Here is a 16,138-nt window from a genome sequence, read left to right as displayed (position 1 = left end):
CTTTGTAACTTGTTTCCTAAAGCCCATTTCCTCTACCTCTGTGACTTTCTAAACAAACTTTCATATTTTGAGTCTTGGCTCTGAATTCTTTCCTAGCCAAACTCAAGTACAAGGTTGTTGAACCAGGGTCCAGTCTGACCCCGCCAGTCTAACACCTGGTGCCATTTTCATCCTCACCGCCACCCACATAACTATTTAGATGTTACTCTCAGAGCACCAAAAGGCCACTGGAGGGTCTTAGCCCTCTTCCGTCTCATAGTGTGTTGGTTGAAAGAATACCTAAGAAAGCTCCCAGACAGGTTTTGCTGAGTTTACAGAAGAGTCATGTAATTTCATTTTACCTATCTCTCAACCCTTGGATTTGCCATGTAAAATAAAAAGAATATGTACACTAAAAAAAAAAAAAAAAGAATATGTACACTAATCCTACCATTTTTAAAGGTCAAAAGTTTGCACTAAAATCAAATAAATTATTCTAAAACTTCCAAACGTAAAATCACTCCTTTCAGAAACTTTCTCATTCTCAAGTGTTCTGATACACTAAATTTTTGAGTGAGTTTTTTCTGAGAAAACCTTGGAGTAATTTTTTTCTTTTTCTTTTTAATAAAGCTGCGCATCTTATGAAAGGCCTTCCCCTGAGGGTGTTTCAAATATATCTTCATTTCCCGCAGAACATGTCTAGGGTGCCTAAAAATTAACTTGCACTTGAAGGGAATGGAGTTTGTACCCCAAAATCTGTCTCTTTGGGATATTGATTATTTAATGCTGGTTCATTTTAAGAAACAGCAGACATCCCAGAAGCTCTGAAAACCAGGTAGAAATGACCCTTTATAAAGGACATTTACATCTATAAGGGAAATCTCATTCACAAAGGTGTTTCCCTCACTGTCTCAGGAAGAAGAGGATATCTATTAAATACATCTCTAGAAACTGTTCCAACTGAGAAGGCTCAGACTTAAATCTGCACACAATCTCACCCTGGTTTACTATGCTTTTCCTGGTAACTCCCATAACTGACCCTCCGCCCCCAACACCTTTAGTGTTTAGCTGAAGGTGGTATTGCAGGTGATGCCTTCTGAGTTAACTCAGTGATCCTGGGTCACTTCCATGCATACACGAGCTATACGTTATTAAATTTTAATTTGTTTTTCTCCTGCTAATCTGTCTTATGTCAATTTGATTATCAGAATAGCCAGAAGAAACTTGAAGGGTAAAGGAAAATTCTTCCTCTGCCATAATACATTCATTCAAACCTCAAAAGGAGCCATTCTAACATTCTAACAAAGACATTAATGATGTCAAAATGCTGAGTTTTGAAACAGGATTTCTGTTCTCTTACTAGCCTCATTATTAAAACATGTTTTTTAAGGTTTGTTCATAATAGCCTGGCCATTTTCTATGCTGCCTACTGATTATAAAGAGAAGTAATTTTAAAACCAAAATATGGCTCTTTCTGAAATATTCAAAAGCTATTACCATCTGGTTTCATATCAGCAATTGGACAGGTCCAAAGTCACTATATTACCAACTAATATCAAAAATAGTTTATATTCCTTCCAAAGAACACATTCCTTTCAAAATACTTCCAAGTCACAAACTTTGTGTAAAGTTCACCTAATTTTTCAAACTATACCAGACACATGAATTTCAACCATAGTAACATGTATAATTGATTTAGCACAGATAACTGAGTGATGCTGACCAAAGGTAGTTTTATCATTAAGTTCCTTAAAAACTACTAACTTCAGATAAGACAGCATACCTGATTACCTGGAAGCCTACACAAAGTAAAGGGTAACAGTCTTCATTGGTAATGCAGGTACTATGTTAAAATATTAAATCTTTCCAGTTGACTGAAAAACAAAATGTCCAAAAACTTACACATATCCATTAACCTCATTTCCAAACACAAAAGAGACAACAGCATTTCTTCAGAAGGTGTTCGCTAACAACCAGTATCTTATGATTAAAGAGAAAATAGCAGGTGAAATGATAAGACAGGAATTCGGACTGACCCCAGCAATTACAGCTCCAAGATACTAGCGAGAGAATGGCTAGGATGATCCAGTTGTCTCAGAAATATTTCAACCGTTTATAAAATAAATGAGACCTAAACCTGGTATTGAAACCAGATTCCTTATCATTTTGATTTGATTTGTAGCCTTAGTTTTAAAAAATTGTTTCTTAAAATTCTCCACTGAGCCCTGGCCAGTTGGTTCTGTGGTACAGTGTTGGCCCAGCGTGTGGATGTCCTGGATTCAATTCCCAGCCAGGGCTCACAGAAAAGGCAACAATCTGCTTCTCCACCCTTCCCCCTCTCGATTCTCTTTCTTTTTCTTTCTCTCTCTCTCTCTCTCTCTCTCTCTCCCCCTCTCTCCCTCTCTCCCTCCTCCTCCCCTCCTGCAGCCATAGCTCAATTAGAGCAAATTGGCCCCCTACGCTGAGGATGGCTCCATGGCCTCCACCACAGGTGCTAAAAAATGGCTCTGGTTGCAACAGAGCTAGGGCACCAGATGGGCAGAGAGCATCGCCCATGGTTGGCTTGCCAGGTGTCTGTGTTAGGGCGAATGCAAGAGTCTGTGTCTGCCTCCCTTCTTCTCACTAAAAAAATACAATAAAATAAAATATAAATTCTCCATTGATTTTTGAGTGAAAGAGAGAGAAAAGAAGGGAAGGAGAAAGGGAGGGAGAGGGAGAGGGCAAAGGAGAAGAAAAGAGAGAGGAAGGGAAGGAGAGGGGGAAGGGGGAAGGAGTTGAGGGGGGAGAGGGGATGAGGGGGAAAAGGGGAAAGGGAAGAGAAGGGGAGAGGGAAGAGAGGGGGTGAGGGGGAGAGGAAGGAGAGGAGAGAGAGGAGGGAGAAGGGGGAGGGGGAGAGGAGGAGAGGGAGGAGAGGAGAGAGAGGAGAGAGGGGGTGAGGGGGAGAGGAAGGAGAGGAGAGAGAGGAGGGAGAAGGGGGAGGGGGAGAGGAGGAGAGGGAGGAGAGGAGAGAGAGGAGGAAGAAGGGGGAGGGAGAGAGGAGGAGAGGAGAGAGAGGAGGGAGAAGGGGGAGGGAGAGAGGAGGAGAGGGAGGAGAGGAGAGAGAGGAGGGAGAAGGGGAGGGGGAGAGGAGGAGAGGGAGGAGAGGAGAGAGAGGAGGGAGAAGGGGAGGGGGAGAGGAGGAGAGGGAGGAGAGGAGAGACAGGAGGGAGAAGGGGGAGGAGAGGAGGAGAGGAGGAGAGGAGAGAGAGGAGGGAGAAGGGGAGGGGGAGAGGAGGAGAGGGGGGAGAGGAGGAGAGGGGGGAGAGGAGGAGAGGGGGGAGAAGAGGGAGAAGGGGAGGGGGAGAGGAGGAGAGGGAGGAGAGGAGAGAGAGGAGGGAGAAGGGGAGGGGGAGAGGAGGAGAGGGAGGAGAGGAGAGAGAGGAGGGAGAAGGGGGAGGAGAGGAGGAGAGGGAGGAGAGGAGAGAGAGGAGGGAGAGAAGAAGAGGGGATGAGGAGGGAGAAGAGAGGAGGAAGGGAGAGAGGAGGAAGGGAGAGAGGAGGAAGGGAGAGAGGAGGAAGAGGGGAGAGAAGAGGGAGAGGAGGAAGAAAAGGCTGAGGGGGAGAGGGGATGAGGGGGAGAGGGGATGAAGGGGGAGAGGGGATGGTGGGAAAGAGAAGAGGAGAGGAGAAAAGAGAGGAGAGAAAGGAAGGAGAGGGGGGGAGAAGAGGCAGGGAGAGGAGAGAGATGGGGAGAAAGGGAGGGGGAGGGGGGAAAGGGAAGAGAGGTTGAGAGGGAAGAGAAGGGGAGAGGAGAGGGAAGAGAAGGGGAGAGGAGAGAGGAGGGAGAAGGGGAGAGGAGAGAGGAGGGAGAAGGGGAGAAGGGGAGAGGGGATGAGGAAAGAGAGGGCGAGAGGGGGGAGAGGGAATGATTGGGGAGGGGGGAGGGGGAGATGGAAAGTGAGGGGGAGAGAAACATTGATTCATTGTTTCACTTAGTTGTTCCATTTAGTTGTGCACTCATTGGTTGCTTCTCATATGTGCCCTGACTAGGGATCGAACCTGTGACCTCAGTGAACCTGGACAACACTCTACCCACTGAGAAGTTTCCCTCTGCACATTTAAGATCTTAGCCTTTCCCTTTGAGAATCACTAACATCTGAGACAGTAAGTACAAGACAACAGCCAGGTCCTGACTAATGTTTACAAGGTTTGCAAGTCTGGCAGCTCCTGAGCCCTAAGATGAAAGGACACCGTCAGCTACCTCTCCATGAAACCAGACAGAAGGACACCAAAGCTGACCCCAGAGCTGTCCTCAAGACCTGAAGAAATGACTTACTACCCTTACCTCACCTTCAACCAGTCAGCAATGAAACAAGTCCCCCAAGCCCCTAACCCATGTGTCTGTGTGATTCTGCCCTGTATAGCGCCTACTTGTTACCTGCCGTCCCAGAGCCGGGTCTTTCAGAGCAGCGGTCCCCAACCTTTTCTGAGCCACGGGCAGGTTTAATGTCAGAGAATATTTTCACGGACCGGCCTTTAGGGTTGGACGGATAAATGTATCACGTGACCGAGACAAGCGTCAAGAGTGAGTCTTAGCCTGACCAGGCAGTGGCGCAGATAGAGCATCGGACTGGGATGCGGAGGACCGGGGTTCGAGACCCCGAGGTCCCCAGCTTGAGCATGGGCTCATCTGGTTTGAGCAAAAGCCCACCAGCTTGAACCCGAGGTCGCTGGGTCCAACAAGGGGTTGCTCGGTCTGTTGAGGGCCTGTGGTCAAGGCACATATGAGAAAGCAATCAATGAACAACTACGGTGTTAGAACGTGCAATGAAAAATTAATGATTGATGCTTCTTGTCTCTCTCCGTTCCTGTCTGTCTGTCCCTGTCTATCCCTCTCTATGACTCACTCTCTGTCTCTGTAAAAAATACATAAATAAATAAATAAAATTAAAAAAAAAAAGAGTGAGTCTTAAACAGATGAAACAGAGGGAATCTGGTCATTTTTTTAAAATAAAACATCGTTCAGACTTAAATATAAATAAAACGGAAATAATGTAAGTTATTTATTCTTTCTCTGTGGACCGGTACCAAATGGCTCATGGACCGGTAGCGGCGCGCAGCCCGGGGCTTGAGGACCACTGCTTTAGAGCACAGGCTCGCTCGAAGCCCGGACTAACAATCCCAATGCTTTCTCCACTGCAGACTTGCTCATGCATCTTCTGGCCAGTGCATGCAGGCGGGTGGACCCAGGGTTCAATGACAGTGCCTAAACAAAACTTCGGATAAATTGTATTTCTAAGAAACTTTTTTCTAAGAAATTATTTTCCTTCCATGTAAAAAAAAAGTTTTAAAACTACATCTGTTAATTCATTTAACAATCGTGAGGACTGCTTGCTCTGCCTGCCCCCAAAGAGATGGTAAACCACCCTGCAGTGACAAGGCGTGGCGACAAATACGGTCTTCCCTTCACCATGACTGTCACCCCTGCCGACACACACGCATGTAGGCACACACTCCAAAGACTCCTCTGCCACCTCAAACATGGCCATGGTGCAATTTTATAGCAATTCTCTTTCAAAATATTAACTGAATCAAGCTAACCATTTCATTGGATTTCATTTCATCCCATCTCTCTATCAACTACTTCCTTGAAGAATAAGACTGGGACTCCTCTGACATGTATTTTAAAAATACATTCGCTATTTATGAAACATAAAATTTTCCCTTAGGTCATAACTTAAACATAACTTCAAAAGGCAACTTACATTGCTTAATCCCTAATGATTTTCTTACCATTCAAAATTATGAAAAGGATTGATCAAAAGTGTGTCAACATATAAATTATGCTTTACAATGGATTTTAAACATTTCCTATTACAAATAATTAGGAAACCAAAGGGTAAAACCAACAACCTAAGAATACAGAGACCACCTCAAGGGTTTAAAATATGAAAAACACACACAATATAGCCACACTGTATAGTTAAAGTAAGGAAAAATATAGTTTGTCTACATTTTCTGGTTTAACTAAACCAAAACAGTTAAAGGCAACTTGGGAACAAATAGAACATACTGCAGAAGACAATTAAGATCACGATATTATATGGCAATGCCAACATTTTATAGACAAGAAGTTAAGAGTATTTTACTTAAATACTATGGAAAAAAAAAGGCGCTCCCCCTCTAATTTCCCCCAGGAGCATCTTCTTGCCCCTCTCATTCTCCTAAGCTCTAAGGGACCCATAGGACTTGCAATCGGGGAGCAGTGAGCAGCAGCAGCTCACCCCAGGCTAAGCCCCTGAACCTGCCTCCAAGGCCCCTTTCCTCTGACTTTCCTACTACACGGGCAATAAATTCTTCCTTTACTTGCTGCACACTTTGTCTCTTGACTGAATCCTTTCTCTCAAGAGGACAAGGATCGAGGTCTCGTTGTTTTATGGTAACATTAAGATAAAAACTCCTAAATGAAAGTAAGTCATGGTAGTAAACAAGTCCTAAATTCATAGCTTCCTTGACAAACATCAGGCTTTATCTCAAGTGAATCTGTCTCTTGTCTCTTCTGCATCTAAGATAATGTACCTTTTGAAATGTCAGAGTAATCCCCTTTTTCCATACCCCTCAGGGACACCCACTGCACAGGAGCACAAGACCACAGAGCCCCTCATTGTTACCTTGTTGTCCACATACCACCTCTAAGTTGTAAATGGTAACTAACCTGTGCCCAACGATATGTGTGCCTCTCCATTTTACTTTTATCCAATCTCCAGGATCTCCCCACTGCGCTTTCTCCGGCCTCCCAAATCTACCACCAATGAATCTCATCGCCCCTCCCCTTATACCGCCCTCTTTGATTCTAATGTATAAAATAAACTGTAAAACTGCCATTCTCTGAGGCATTTTCTCAATTCGTTGAGATTTTGCATCCTGGCTATTGTCATCAGCGTGAGGTCGGTTGGCAATGGGGGAAGGTCACGTTAGGAACCAGGCCCAGGAACTTTGGCTGGAACTGCCCACACCCATGCGCACCAAAAGAAATTTCCCAGGATCCTTTTGAAAAAGCACGACTGTCCGTCAGCCAATGAAATTTCGCCAGGTCATATCAACCCGACCACCTTAACAACGCTATAAATTACCCCCCGCGGATCCCACCCCCTGCAACTTCTCTGGCCCCTGTCTCCCTGACCGAGAACCTCGTCTGAGAAGCGCTGTACTAAATAAAGCTTTTGCTTATCCATACTTGGTGGCTACGCCCTTCCTTCTTCCTCCGCGGGGAAAATACCTTACAATCAGTTTGATTCAAATATACTTTTTTCCAAATAAATTCTTATAAGACTTTTTCTTAGGCTGGGCACCCTTGTTGACAAAAACTTGCTACAACAAAGGGATAAGAAAGATTTAAAAAGAAAAAGAAAAACTCTTTCACAAAGCAACATTTTAATTCCATGTGCATTAGGCAGCAGTCTTTTCCTTTTAAAGGAAATTAAATTTTCAAGATAATCCAACTGGTCAGGCATAATATATGAAATCATGAAATCAAAATTTCCTCATAATTTTTCCCTATCATGAGATTAGGTACATTGAATTTAGTATTATTTTCCCAAAGGAAGGACAATCTCAATATTTCTTCACATTCAGGTCTCCATTAAACAGCCCACATGAAAAAAGTGGTAAGAGCTCTATTAGGCACGGGGGCACATCTGAATGACTGTTATTCTGTTTGTGAACCACCTCCCTTCATTCCTGGCCTCTTTCCTTACATATGTAAATTACGGTGTCAGATGGGAGCCTACCAACAGCCACCACAACCAAATTATCCTCCGGGGAGATCCAACGGGCTTATTATTCTTGTTTCAGGATAAAAAGAGGAGAGGAAGAAGCAGCTATTTTCAGGAATTATAATTCCTCTTGATTAGATTTCTGGCTCACTGCTAAATGTTAATACCCTAAGATGCATTACCCTCTGCTTCTAAATGTTTAGCTATTTTTTGTGAGCCAAAATACAATACAATGTTTCCAATATAAATTGCTTAAAGTAATATATGCCTAATTTTGCCAGGAGCTTTGGTCAAATTCTAATATTCCCTCCTAGGAGCCAACATCAACTTCAAGCAGCAGATCGAACTGTGCAGGATAGAATTTTAAACAACACAGAGTCCTGTCTTCCAGCAGGCACAGTCCTTTTCTCTCCTACCCTGAAGGTTGTCACATATGACACTTTATATACTTACCACTAAATTATAGATCTTTTATTAAGGCAATAACCTAATCACAAAATGCATTCCTGTTTTCCCCCAGCACTAAAAAACCCTGGTTTCTACCAAGCTGAAGCTGAACGCCACAGCTTGTGAACTGTTGTTGCATCACCAATAAGAATAAACAGCACGTGGGCATTCTCATAGGCTGCAAATGTGAGCTGAGGAAACGCATGTCAGAGGGCTTAATAACCCGCCAAATGGGATAACCCGCAGGTGCAAAGTGATCCATTGTCTTAGTTTTTCTTGATTGTAATGTTTTTGTTTCTGTAGCCACTGAAAACTTGAAAGAGGACCCTTTCACTTTTCTTTCATAAAAAATAGGTGCCTGTGATTTTATTCCGAACCTTACACAGATACAACCTGGGGAAAGGAGAAAATGTACTACAACATCTCACTCATCGGATTGCATTGGGCTCAAAATATGAATCTCAAGAACATACATTCGTCCTGTCAGCCCAGGCTGCAGGCATCCACCAGGAGAATATTTCCCTGTTCAGCTGGCAGTGGAGTGAACTTCCACAAACGCACTCACAGATGAGAGCCACGCCTCCCAAGCACCGCCCTCCATTTCTTCTTCTTTTTTTAATTTTAATTGTATTTTATTTATTTATTTACGTTTTACAGAGACAGACATAGAGTCAGAGAGAGGGATAGACAGGGACAGACAGACAGGGAATGGAGAGAAATGAGAAGCATCAATCATCAGTTTTTCGTTGTGACACCTTAGTTGTTCATTGACTGCTTTCTCATATGTGCCTTTACTGCGGGCCTTTCAGCAGACCAAGTAACCCCTTGCTGGAGCCAGTGACCTTGGGTGCAAGCTGGTGGGCTTTTTGCTCAAACCAGATGAGCCCGCGCTCAAGCTGGCGACCTCAGGGTTTCGAATCTGGGTCCTTAGCATCCCAGTCCGACGCTCTATCCACTGCGCCACCGCCTGGTCAGGCCCTCCATTTCTTCTTAACCACTCCTTCCCTCCTCAAAGGAGAGAAGTCACTGTACTAATTCATAAGTACCCTGACTATCCAACTATCAAAAAAAAAAATTCACTCATCAATAACAGTCAGCTAAAAGCAAAAGTGCACCCCACAGGAGTCCGAGAATGAAACAGGCCACCAGGACACACACTGATGGGCGAGACTCCGGTACTCACTAAAGGCAGCCACCGCCAGGGCCAGCGTCACAATGATGGAGAACCAGGAGACCCACAATGCCTTCTTCCTGTAGTTCTGGGCTTCGTGAGGTTTCAGTCGAGTGCTGCTTTCTAGTAAGCCTGGCAAAACAAGGCAACAAGAAGTTAGGTGTTTCCTTATTAAGGAACCCACAGCCAGAGCCACACTTTCTTATCCAAGGATTGGCAAACTGACAGCCCTTGGGCTGAGCTGTGGTTTAACAATTAGGAAAGTTCACATGGAAATCAGGCTTTCCGGCCCAGAGTCTCTTGAAAAGATCAGAGGCCCTGGCAATATCTAGCATGTGTTCCAGAAGGATAGCAGCAGCTGTCTTCTTTATAAGGACCTTGCAGACCCCACCACTCCCTGACCTGCTTTATGAACTCACCCATCCGCCCTGCCCTGGGTTCACTAGCTTGGCTCACACAGGTGCTGCTCCTTCTAACACCCTTTTGGTTGGAAAACAACATGAATAGCCCACATTTAGTTAGCCATTCAGGCTCCTCAGCTGTGGGCATTGATTTGCATTAATCCACCTGCAAGGTCCCAAATGGTGGGCTGGGTTTTGCCCAAAGCAATGAGTCATGGAATACAAATGCCCTCACTGCTCCCTCATGACAGTTAACAGGCAAAGGACCATTTCTCTTTAACCACCACCACCAAAAGCCAACATGTCATATTTTCTTCTGTCATCTTTCTCTCCATAGTATCTATCCCTTTGTATGAGGCTTATGTCAGAACATTCTTAGAAAATTAAACTGGGCCCTGGACAGTTGGCTCAGTGGTAGAGCGTCACCAGGAATGTGGGTGTCCCAGGTTGGATTCCCACACAGGAGAAGTGACCATCTGCTTCTCCACCCTCCCTCACCCTCCTTCACTCTTTCTCTTCTCCTCCTACAGCCATGGCTCGATTGGTTTGAGCACATTGGCCCAGGTGCTGAGGATGGTTTGTGGAGGCTCTGCCTCAGGTGCTAAAAATAGCTCGGTTGAGAGCATGGCCACAGATGGGCAGAATATTGGCTCCAGATGGTAGTCACTGGGTGGATTCAGGACAGGGCACATGCAGGAATCTATCTCCCCCTCTCTCACTTGCAATTGAAGGGGGAAAAAAAGAGAATATTAAACTGGGGGTAAATTTGCTAAAAGTATAAGTAGCTTTCCAGATAGGCCATGTGTAAGAAAGTTTGATTTTTGTCTTCTAGGTTTTCAATGTTGAGAGTCCTTGACAACAGAAATTCATGACTCCCAGGCAATGCCCAAGCTTCAACTGCCTTGGGTTATTGATCATCTTCAGTATGATCCCAGTTTACATTTTATTTCTCCTTTGAAAGCAGATCACATATAGCATCTCTCTGTTGCAAATACAACCAAATTCTCAGCCAAGCATTCTACCTGAAAGGAGCTTATGACCCCATCTCTGGCTAAAGAGCTTATCCTACACCTTTCACAGGTGGGGCAGCTCATCACGACAGCTCCACAGATGAACAAATTGGTCGTCAAAGCTCAGGGACCATTTGTAAATTATTGCACAGTGTCTGACAAAGCACCTATGCATCATGTAAAAGGCACTGACTGTCTTTTTAGACCGACTGGGCACCACACTAAGCCTCTGGTTGCCAAAAGCTATGTCCTGTTCAAAAATTATAGCAAGGGCCCTGGTAAAACTTCTCAGTTATATTTACTACCCAGACTCAAGCACTCTGAACAAGTTCTGAACAAAGCAAGAGGAAATATCGAGAAGGTTACTTAGTGAGCCCAGTTTATGGCTTAGCAATTTTTAAATAATTGAAATCTGTAGACTTACACAGGTCCAAATGATAGATAAGATTGCTAACGGTAGGTTTAAGCACCATCTCCATGACCTCACTGTGAAAATCTCCCCAAAGCTTCCTTAATAAATGAATGCACTTGGAAGGGAAACTTCTCTTGTCAAATTCTGCCCTAGCTACAAGAGATTTCAAATTCAAATCCCTGTCTACTTCTTTCTGTCCCTTTGTCTACACCTTCTCTAGCTGCTGAAGACACCCTATTCAAATTCTCAGCTATAATCTACTTGTGTTTCATGCAGCCCCATGTTTATTGCAGCATTGTTCACAGTGGCCAGGACATGGAAACAACCAAAAAGCCCATCAATAGATGACTGGATAAAGAAGATGTGGCACATATACACTATGGAATACTACTCAGCCATAAGAAATGATGACATCGGAACATTTACAGCAAAATGGTGGGATCTTGATAACATGATAAGAAGCGAAATAAGTAAATCAGAAAAAAACAGGAACTGTATTATTCCATACGTAGGTGGGACATAATAGTGAAACTAAGAGACATTGATAAGAGTGTGGTGGTTACGGGGGGGGGGGGAATGGGAGAGGGATAGGGGGTGGGGAGGGGCACAAAGAAAACAAGATAGAAGGTGACAGAGGACAATCTGACTTTGGGTGGTGGGTATGCAACAAAATTGAACGACAAGATAACCTGGTCTTGTTATCTTTGAATATATGTATCCTGATTTATTGATGTCACCCCATTAAAAAAATAAAATTATAAAAAAAATAATAATAATAATAATCTACTTGTGTCCAGTTAAAGGCAGAACCTAGAATAAGTAGGTCCCACACACTCCCAATAATTTCTTTTCCTTTTCCCAAATGATATAAAAATCTTCCTTTCATCTTGGCAAATTGATTTTCAGCAGTGATACTATAACAGTTAAGTACTTACTCAAATATGCAGTTCATTTGCTGGGTACTGTGACTGTAACAATCTCAAGAGTTTTATCTATTGGGGGGAAAACAAGGTTCCTTTTAGAAGTAGATTTAATTTTCTAAGAGAAACACGATGATCTGCTTTTTCCATTCTGCCACATAGCAGGTTTCCTTCCAACGTCAGTTGTTTCCAGTGATATGATTGACTACACAGACCAGTCTACATGCTTCACCCCTCCGTGGGCCAGCACTCCTTTGAAGGGGTTTGGGATCACAGACCACAGAGGCTAGACTGCCTGCGAAGGGGAGGCACCTGGGTCCTCTCACGAATAGGACTGGTGGTCCTAACCCAGATCTGGTCCTTTGTGTGCCTCCCCCGTGAGATTTTAAATTAAAACACTGCAGTGAATGCAATGAGAAGACTGTCCAGGGCAGGAGGAACTTTCCCATCTCTATCCGACCTTTGTTATTTCCTACTAGTTTTCCTCTCTAAAAATACAGCCAATATCAAGAATGCAAACTTTCCGCTCCTCAAAGGAAATGGAGTATAAGTACCTACGAAAACCCAGCTCATAAACGGCCTGCACAGGTACCTCTATCTCTGCTCCCATGTTGTCTGAATATACATGCACAAGCCATGCAGATGTGGTGAGACTTTCTGAAGTTTTCAAGAAGCTGTGCTTCCAAGGTAGGAGAAAGGCAGCACAGCCAACAGAAGCTAAGGCAGGCCTCAGATAGTTGGCCTCTATATCTAAACATCTAATCTCACTCAAATTTCACTTATTTGTAGTTTGGGCCAGGCAGCATAAAGGTTGTATTAATGAAGGACTGATACCTTATTATTTAAGGTAGAGAGGTTGAAGCTACCAGGCATTCCCATGCTAGTATGAATTAGTTCTAATTGCTTCTCCTAAAAAATCATGCTTGGATTCTCTAAAGAGGAATATTCATTAGATGGGAAGGTAGTGGGAAATGCATATAACACTCAAGGCTAGGCTGGGCCCTAAGTCTTGAAGCAGAATGGAAAAACACTTGTGGAAAGGAGAGTAGGTAATAAAGGGGAGAAGGTGAAAACACCTCAGACAAATGTGGCCTATATTTTGTGTGTTTAGTCCCTAAAGGTCTTGGACCACAGAGCTCCTGCTCCCTGAATTACCAGGCTCAGCCAGATGACACTGCAGTTATTGACATTATGAGCTAGCTAGGCCCATATCACTAAGAGAAAAATACCTTTGAATTCCCAAAGCAAAAGATTATAAAGTGAGCCTTTGATCAGAGTCAGAAGCAGTCTGCAACAGGGTCCTGACAGTTCAGAAGAAATTAGGACAAGAGAGAAAGCCAAACAGAGGTACACATCCAGGGTACCCAACCCTCACAGGCCCTAAAGGTATTTAGGCCTAGAAGCAAGCAAGCCAGCCAGGCATAATGGAGAGATTCACAGCAGTAACTGCTAAGGCTTCTTCCCCTCAAATCCTCTCGCCATCAGGAGGAAGGCAGCAGCGCTGGAACCATTCCCAAGGTATACAAAAATCAATAATGGGAAAAGGCATCTCCATGAAGAAAAAGAACAAACACAGAATACCTAATAAACCTCCCCAGGTAAGCTTCTGGTTTATTTAATAAAGGTGACTCATACATCAGAAACTTTGGTATCAGGAATAAACAAAAGAATGGCACACTTTCAGCTTTCAAAGCCACCCAGCACTGGGTTTTTTGGGGGAAAGGCTTCCTCCTAACAGAGAGGCTGTGTGTGGTATGCAAAGCTTTCACAAAGTGACAGTTTATGAACAGTGAACGCTTTCATATTATAATATAATGGAAAATGAAATTCAGTAGACCAATGGAAAAAAACCTTAACAATGAATTCAGATGGGCTTTTTACACTTGAGTATGAGCTACAAAATGAATCTAAATATTAACTCACCCTAGCAGGTTTTTTTGCTCTTACAGATGACCTGCAATGCTACAAAAAATAAGCTCAGCCCAGGGTTCTGTCTTTCTTCAATACCAAATTTATATATGCTACAACATTACTTGCAAAGGGAAAGGTAATGGACACCACGAATAATAAAATTGACAGGTCTTGTTGGGTGCTTGTGAGGTCACCAATCATCAACTATAAAATGACGGCCAGTTATGTGAGAAACCGCAACCCAGGTGCCCAACTCTGTTGCAACTGGAGTGGCTCCAAGTCTCGCCTAGCTCCCTGCCGATTCTCAGGGAACTGCCGTTTCCATGTCATTCTCTTTCAAAAGGCTTACGGTTTAAATTTTTCTAAGAGAGAAGAAGAGATCGTGCATCTGCACACTAAACGGGAATAAAAATGTACAGGAGATACTAAGAATAGGACAGAAACCTGCTAAGACTAAAATATAAAGATCCGCCACGGCCAACAAAAAAAATAAGGCGTCCAAGTAAAGGGGGTGGAAGTGGCGCTGAGCCGGCTCCCCCTGAAAGGTATGGTTGGTTTGCAAGAATCCCGCTTCGGCCACTCACCGGTTTTAGCAAAACCACTGATCTTTTTGAGGGGGCCCATCAGGATTTGGATTCAGCAGGAAGCAGAAAAGATATAAACGTGGCCAAGAGCAAGGCTTCGAGCGGAAAGGAAACGAGGGAGGGAGGGAAAAGGGGATGTAGGAGAGAGACACGGGGACAGGCAGGGAGTCTCCCGGGTTTACTGCGGGCAACTCAAAGGAGAGTCGGCTATCGCTCCGCTATCGGTCGGAAGACAGGGTTTGGTCTCCTTGAAAGGGGACGTTTGCGAGGTTCCAGGCCACTGTCCTGGGAGCGATTCTGAAGGGGGTGGGGCCGTGTGCTCTGGGAACCACCAGGTTTCATCGGCATTCATCCAGATGAGATTGGTGGCCCAAGCCCAGGTGTCCCAGTCCTGCGCCCTCACCATCAGACCCGCCTCCACCCCTGTTAAGTGGAACCCCTGTATCTGGAGGCTGGAGGCCGCGGGACTTCCCTTCGCCGGGGCGGGCGGCCCGCGGGCGCCGAGGAACTCCTCAGGGCTGAACCCGCAAAGGGAAGTTATCCCGCAGCCGGTGTAGGTCGGAGGGGCCCCGGGAAGGAGGACGCACAGAGCCCTGGTCCCTCCCAGCTGAGCGGGGACCGCGGTCGCTCAGGAGCGCTCGGCCCGGAAAGCAAAAACCGCCTCCGGCAAACTTTTCTAGTGGGCGCCGGAGGCGCAGGGGCTGCGGCGGCGCCGGCTGAGAGGAGGGCGCGGGCCCCTGCGGGCTTCCCCGGGCGGCAGCCGGTTCCCAGTCCCGAGGCGGCGCCGGCCGCGAGAGGTGCGGCTGCCGCTCTGCCTCCGCGACCCCACCAGGCAGTCCCTGTCCGCGCCCACCCCAGCGCGGGAGTGGGGAGGCGCGGGGAAGGGGCCGGGCCGGGGTCGAAGCACCGGGCGGGGCGCGCTCACCTCGATCTTCTAGCCCGTCGCTGAACTGGCCGCTCTGGCTGATCCGCAGCTGCTGCCCTTCGTCGGGCTGCGGCGGCTCGCGCACCGGGGAGCTCAGCGGGCCGGGGCCTGCGGCCAAGGGCGCGTGGCCCCGGGGCGGCGGCGGCGGCGGGACGGCGGGGCCCGGAGAGCTGCGGCGCTCGCAGCCCGCGGCCGTCTCCATGGCGCGGGGCGGCGGATCGCAACGGCGGCGGCGAGGGCAGCGGAGACTCGAGTCAGAAGCGCCAGGCGCCGCGGCTTGGAGCGGGCGGAGGGACCGACGGACAGCGCCAGGAGGCAGGGCTAACGGGCACGGAGGACTGGAGGTGCGCCGGCCGGGGGGCGGGGGCGCGGGGGAGCCGCGCGGCGGGCGGCGGGGGCCGCGTCGTCGCCGCCGCGCTCCGCCCCCGAGGGCAGGTGCTGGCTGCAGGGACCCGCCCCGAGGCCCCGGCGCCGGAACCCGCGCACCCGGACCCTTGTGGAGAGAGGGATTCGGCGGGGTCCGTCGCCTGGAGACTCCAGGGAACTACTGCGGCGCGGGGCGGCACCGGCCGGGCAAGGGTGTCGCGGGAGACCCGCCGCACCCGCGCTGCGCGATGGTACCCG

General features: G+C 46.5%; 1 protein-coding gene across 1 annotated transcript in view; it reads right to left on the bottom strand.

Annotated features, from left to right (window-relative positions):
- The window catches only part of TMEM163 (transmembrane protein 163), a 278,370-nt gene extending 262,495 nt beyond the window's left edge, over positions 1-15,875 (bottom strand). The window contains exons 1-2 of the mRNA XM_066232892.1: positions 15,515-15,875; positions 9,364-9,483 (exon numbers count right to left, since the gene is read on the bottom strand). Coding sequence (XP_066088989.1) covers positions 9,364-9,483; positions 15,515-15,716 — 322 coding nt within the window. The 5' untranslated portion in view covers positions 15,717-15,875. The remainder of the gene's footprint in view (positions 1-9,363; positions 9,484-15,514) is intronic.
- Positions 15,876-16,138: the final 263 nt, after the last annotated feature.

The sequence above is a fragment of the Saccopteryx bilineata genome, chromosome 5, assembly GCF_036850765.1.
Source record: "Saccopteryx bilineata isolate mSacBil1 chromosome 5, mSacBil1_pri_phased_curated, whole genome shotgun sequence".
In the NCBI taxonomy this organism is placed as follows: Eukaryota; Metazoa; Chordata; class Mammalia; order Chiroptera; family Emballonuridae; genus Saccopteryx; species Saccopteryx bilineata.
This window is presented reverse-complemented; position numbering and strand designations above follow the sequence as displayed.